At 39.6% G+C, this 5,718-nt stretch overlaps 1 protein-coding gene across 1 annotated transcript; it reads right to left on the bottom strand.

Moving 5' to 3' along the window:
• Positions 1-815: 815 nt before the first annotated feature.
• On the bottom strand, positions 816-2,367 carry LOC120053426 (monocyte chemotactic protein 1B-like). The gene is made up of 3 exons (XM_039000552.1): positions 2,199-2,367; positions 1,990-2,110; positions 816-1,417 (listed from the first exon to the last, which is right to left on the bottom strand). The coding sequence occupies exons 1-3, from the start codon at positions 2,266-2,268 to the stop codon at positions 1,303-1,305; spliced, it is 306 nt and encodes a 101-aa protein (XP_038856480.1). The 5' UTR covers positions 2,269-2,367; the 3' UTR covers positions 816-1,302.
• Positions 2,368-5,718: the final 3,351 nt, after the last annotated feature.

The raw sequence follows: 5,718 nt of genomic DNA, 5'->3' as shown, positions 1-5,718 counted from the left end.
TGGATTTGCATTGATCACAGGTCAAATATTGCATACATGTGGTCTCCTGGCCTCCTGCATTCATATTCTCAATAGGATAACCCAGAAACAACCATGAGTTCATTCCACACGGTCATTTGAGAACACCAGTATGTCTAGTTGTGCTCTTTTGTGGCTGTGCATTAGAGCATTAGAATCAAATCAAAATGTATTTGTCACATAAGCTGAATACAACAGGTGTCGACCTTACTGTGAAATGCTTACGTACAAGTCCTCAACCAACAATAAGAGTTAAGAAAAATAAGAGTTAAGAAAATGTTTACTAAATAAACTAAAGTAAAATAATAACATAAATGAGCAACAATAAAATAACAGTAATGAGGCTATATACAGGGGGTACTGGTACCAAGTCAATGTGCGGAGGTACAGGTTAGTTGAGGGGGGGGGGGGGGGTCAATGCAAATAGTCCAGGTAGCCATTTGATTAGCTGTTCTACGGTCTTATGGCTTGGGGGTAGAAGCTGTTAAGAAGCTTCTTGGACCTAGACTTGGCGCTCTAGTACCGCTTGCCGTGCGGATGAGGCAATGACACACACACACTATGAGCCTATGACTGATACAATAGTTAGAAATCCACCACTACAGTTCATTTACAGGTAATATATCAGCTCAAAAATGAGCTGGCCAGTGAAACTTTCATGTCCTTTACGCTGAGACAGTTAGATACACTTACACAATTGCGTGCATCTGAATACTCAGTGTGGTTTAGAGATATTTTACAGTCCTGTTTAATCAGGTAAGCATTAAAACAGAGAGCGAGGCATTGAAACCAACAAATGATTTGTCTACATGCATTTTAATGAATTGAAGGCAATAAAACAGAATATAGGCCTATATCCTGCAATTCAGTAATCAAGAATACTTAAATGTAACATAACCTAGGTTATTCTATGGAACTACACTCTAATTTAATCTAATCATCACTATGCACAACACATTCTACACAATTATGTGTTTTACGGATGTGTGTATCGAATTTAATTTAAAAAATAAATATTGACAATCGTTCTGTCAAATCATTCTCTGTCATTTGATCACAGGCATCAAATGCTAAAGAGAAAGGTATACAGGCTGCTCACAGTGTTACAGTTATATAGAGATCTAGCTTATCTATTTCCCCAGATCCAGGTGGTGTTTTGGCTCAGGGCCATGACTGCTCTCTCTGAGGCAGATCACTGGCCATGTCCTTGTGAAATAGAGGTACAAAAGAGGTTCTGAAGGATTTGCTTTGATGTTGACACAGCTGATGGTCCGATCACCATGGTTACAGGAGTGGTGTCTGCTCCCCAGACTTCTTGCTGTCCAGGAAGTTGATATAGTCTTTCACCCATCTGTCTGAGGACCTGGCACACACCTTTCGCCCCGCCTGAGTCTTAAACCTGGACATAGAAAAACAGGGTTATTAGCACAGCATAACAGCAACAACACCGCATAGGGACAATCACATGCAAGACATCCAAGGCTCACTCATGACTTATGACATCCTGTTTTAGATCTATGTTAGATTTTTAACCTAGTTTTAGATGATGATGTCAGAGGACTTTTGTTCTCATTTTTAAAGGGAAATGCATGACGACGTGAAAGTGAGGTAGTGAAAGTTGATCACAGGAAAGAGGAACACATTCTGAGTTATACAACAGAGGGATAGTCAACAAAAAGAAGAAGCTCGCTCTCTCTCTTTGTGGAGCGGTCTCTTACACTGATTTCTTTGAGGATTTGGACCACGAATGCCAATCATTCCCTGTCAGTCCTATAACTATCCCAGTCACAGCATGATTGAATCAATGGCTCTCTGTCTGTCTGACACCTGTAATATTACAACATAACACTTTTCTTTGACATCAGTACCTTGAGTGTTCGGATCACACTAACTTAGAAATCACTCTCAAGCACTAATCGCCACATATCCCTTCTCACACAGTAACAGCTAAATATCAGTAAGGTTACTCACAGAATGGCTGGGTTGGAGCACTGCTGGCTGGTCTTGGTGTAACCCACCACTCTACCTCTGGGTATTTGACGATCAGCAAAGGTAAAACAACATTTCTTCGGTCCGCTTGCCATACGCAGGCCTAGACAACACACAGAACACACACTTGTAGGTCAGTTTGGGACACACACACACTCAAAAATACAAACATTACAGTTACAGTCGCTTACCTTCGGTAAAAGTGATGGCACTGAGTACCAGAACAAGCGCAGACAGCATAGCAAGACGAGGGGTGAACATGCTGGCTTAGAGTTGGTCCAGGTAGGGTGGAGAGTGAATGAGAAGTAAAGTGTTGTGACTTCAGGTGTCAAGCTTTATTCTCTGCGTTGTTGTGGTGTACAGAGGACCAGTCTTTATACTATAAAGGTGGAGTTAGGGGGAGACCCTGACAAGGGTCTCCCCCTAACGATTGTCTCGGTCAGGTTTTTCCCATCTAATTGTTAAACATTTAAGTCGTGTGTATTTGTGTGTGTGTCGTCCCATGCATCAGACAGTGTCAGGAGTTTTCTATGACGTGGCTGTATTTCACTTCTCTTTTTCAGCATTGGGTTTTACATCAGAAGTATACATATGATTGTGAATTCATAATGAAGAAAAGCCCATGTGGGATTTTTAGGTTTTATTCATGTCATGACCGTGTATAGAGACGGATCAAGGCGCAGCGGAGGTTGAGTTCCACATCTTTATTTCTAAGTGAAACTTAAGCTAAGCAAAACAAAACATTGAATGAAACAACGAAACGTGACTAAGTGGTGCACATGCACAAAACACAAAATAATATCCCACAAAACACAGGTGGGAAAAATAACTGCTTAAATATGATCCCCAATTAGAGACAACGATTACCAGCTGCCTCTAATTGGGAATCATACAAAACACCAACATAGAAAAAAAAAACTAGAACACAACATAGACAGAAATACTAGATCACCCCCTATTCATGCCCTGACCTACTATACCATAGAGAAACAATGGCTCTCTATGGTCAGGGCGTGACAGTTCATCAACAAAAATATTCTTAGACTTATTGAAACTTAGAGAAGGAGAGTTTGTACTTAGTGATTTAGTACATGAGATTGATATACTGGACGTAGTCTATAATATACTGTACATATAGCTGTGTGACATACAATAGCTCAGTATTTTGTTATTTATTTTCTACAGTAATTTTTGTTAATCTTTATCAAGGGGGTCAATAATTTTGGGCGCAACTGTACATACAGTGCATTAAGAAAGTATTCAGACCCTTTGACTTTTTCCACATTATGTTACGTTACAGCCTTATTCTAAAATTGATTTAATTGTTTTTTCCCCCTCAATCTAAACACAACATCCCATAATGACAAAGCAAAAACAGTTTTTTAGAATTTTTTGCAAATTTATAAAAAATAAATAAATGTAAATATCACATTTACGTATAAGTATTCAGACCCTTTACTCAGCACTTTGTTGAAGCACATTTGGGAGCGATTACAGCCTCGAGACTTCTTGGGTATGACGCTACAAGCTTGGCACACCTGTATTTGGGGAGTTTCTCCCATTGTTCTCTGCAGATCCTCTCTGTTAGGTTGGATGGGGAGCGTCGCTGCACAGCAATTTTCAGGTCTCTCCAGAGATGCTCGATCGGGTTCATGTCCGGGCTCTGGTTGGGCCGCTCAAGGACATTCAGAGACTTGTCCCAAAGCCACTCCTGCGTTGTCTTGGATGTGTGCTTAGGGTCATTGTCCTGTTGGAAGGTGAACCTTCGCCCCAGTCTGAGGTAGTGAGTGCTCTGGAGCAGGTTTTCATCAAGGACCTCTCTGTAATTTGAGAGTCCTTTAGGTGCCTTTTGGCAAACTCGAAGTGGGCTATCATGTGCCTTTTACTGAGCTCTGTCAGAGTGACCATCGGTTTCCTGGTCACCTCCCTGACCAAGGCCCTTCTCCACCGATTGCTCAGTTTGGCTTGGTGGCCAGCTCTAGGAAGAGTCTTTGGTGGTTCCAAACTTCTTCCATTTAAGAATGATGGAGGCCACTGTGTTCTTGGGGACCTTCAATGCTGCAGAATTTATTTGGTATCCTTCCCCAGATCTGTGCCTCGACACAATCCTGTCTCTGAGCTCTGGGGACAATTCTTTCGACCTTGTGGCTTGGTTTTTGCTCTGGCATGCACTGTCAACTGTTGGACCTTATATAGACATGTGTGTGCCTTTCCAAATCATGTCCAATCAATTGAATTTACCACAGGTGGACTCCAATCAAGTTGTAGAAACATCTCAAGGATGATCAATGGAAACAGGATGCACCTGAGCATCATTTTGAGTCTCATAGCAAAGGGTCTGAATACTTATGTAAATAAGATATTACTGCTTTTTGTTCTTAATAAATTTGCAAAAATGTCTTAAAACCTGTTTTTGCTTCGTCATAATGGGGTATTGTGTGTGTATATGGATCAATTTTAGTATAAGGCTGTAGCGTAAAAAAATAAGGAAAAAGTCAAGGGGCTTGAATACTTTGCAAATGCACTGTATACATGTAGCTCTGTGACATACAGTATATTCTGGTATGTACATTTTTACCCAAGCAGGTGATTTCCCCTCTTTATTAAAAGTCATACTATTACTGTTTTTTTTAAACTGTGTTTCTAGTCATGCATGTCAACGTCTTTAGTATAGAATGCATCATGGCCGTTGGCACAAATTCACTGTAATCATGATTGAATATTGCCATTATAAATGAGAGTTGTTGTTTATGGTTGACTGGACAAGCAATTTGCTTAACTCATCAGCATACCAGGCATATCATCAAGCTCAAATAAACAATCTAGACCTCGAAATTAGATACAAATTACAAGGCATGTGTAATTGACTAGTTTGGAGGAATGTTATTTGGGGATGTTGACCCTTGATTGGTAAAAGATGCCAAAATGAAAAGATGCCAAAATGTTTATCTCACATTTGGTCTTGTGTCTTTATGTATATATTATTTTGCTTTATGTTTATAGGGAGTCCCCTCGTTGGAGTTTTCAAAAAAGCTCATACAATGGAGTGTTCTACCACTGAAGAGTTATTTGTGGTTCTTCACAAAGTGTTCAAGCGTAACATTGAACTCTCCTCTCCCCTGATATTAAAAAGCAGAAGTATATGTCATACGAGGAAAATACCCACAAGATTTAACTTCTTTGTCACTTTTCTTTCTTTGGTACACAAGTGGTTTCGTTCCTTTCTAAGTGCTATATACTGTGTAACTAACCACAATTACCTTATGTAACGCCAAGCTTTCATAGAAAGTGAAGCTAATTAAATATCATCAAATATACAGTAACAGTCAAAAGTTTGGACACACCTACTCATTCAAGGGTTTTTCTTTATTTTTACTATTTTATACATTGTAGAATAATAGTGAAGACATCAAAACTATGAAATAACACATATGGAATCATGTAGTAATCAAAAGATGTTAATGCATAATATATTTGAGATTTTTCAAAGTAGCCACCGTTTGCCTTGATGACAGCTTTGCACACTCTTGGCATTCTCTCAAACAACTTCATGAGGAGGTCACCTGGAATCCATTTCAGTTAGCAGGTGTGCCTTGTAAAAGTTAATTTGTGGAATTTCTTTCCTTCTTACTGCGCTTGAGCCAATCAGTTGTTTTGTGACAAGGTAGAGGTGGTATACAGAAGATAGCCCTATTTGGTAAAATACCAAGT

The sequence above is a fragment of the Salvelinus namaycush genome, chromosome 9 (assembly GCF_016432855.1).
Source record: "Salvelinus namaycush isolate Seneca chromosome 9, SaNama_1.0, whole genome shotgun sequence".
NCBI classification, from domain to species: Eukaryota; Metazoa; Chordata; class Actinopteri; order Salmoniformes; family Salmonidae; genus Salvelinus; species Salvelinus namaycush.
This window is presented reverse-complemented; position numbering and strand designations above follow the sequence as displayed.

Bases quoted from the DNA above. Each gene is read 5' to 3' on its own strand.
- LOC120053426 (XM_039000552.1), bottom strand. From the start codon at position 2,268: ATGTTCACCCCTCGTCTTGCTATGCTGTCTGCGCTTGTTCTGGTACTC. The intron at 2,111-2,198 runs GTAAGCGACTGT...TGTGTTGTCTAG, and splicing joins TGCCATCACTTTTACCGAAG to GCCTGCGTATGGCAAGCGGA. The intron at 1,418-1,989 runs GTGAGTAACCTT...TTCTATGTCCAG, and splicing joins TGCTCCAACCCAGCCATTCT to GTTTAAGACTCAGGCGGGGC.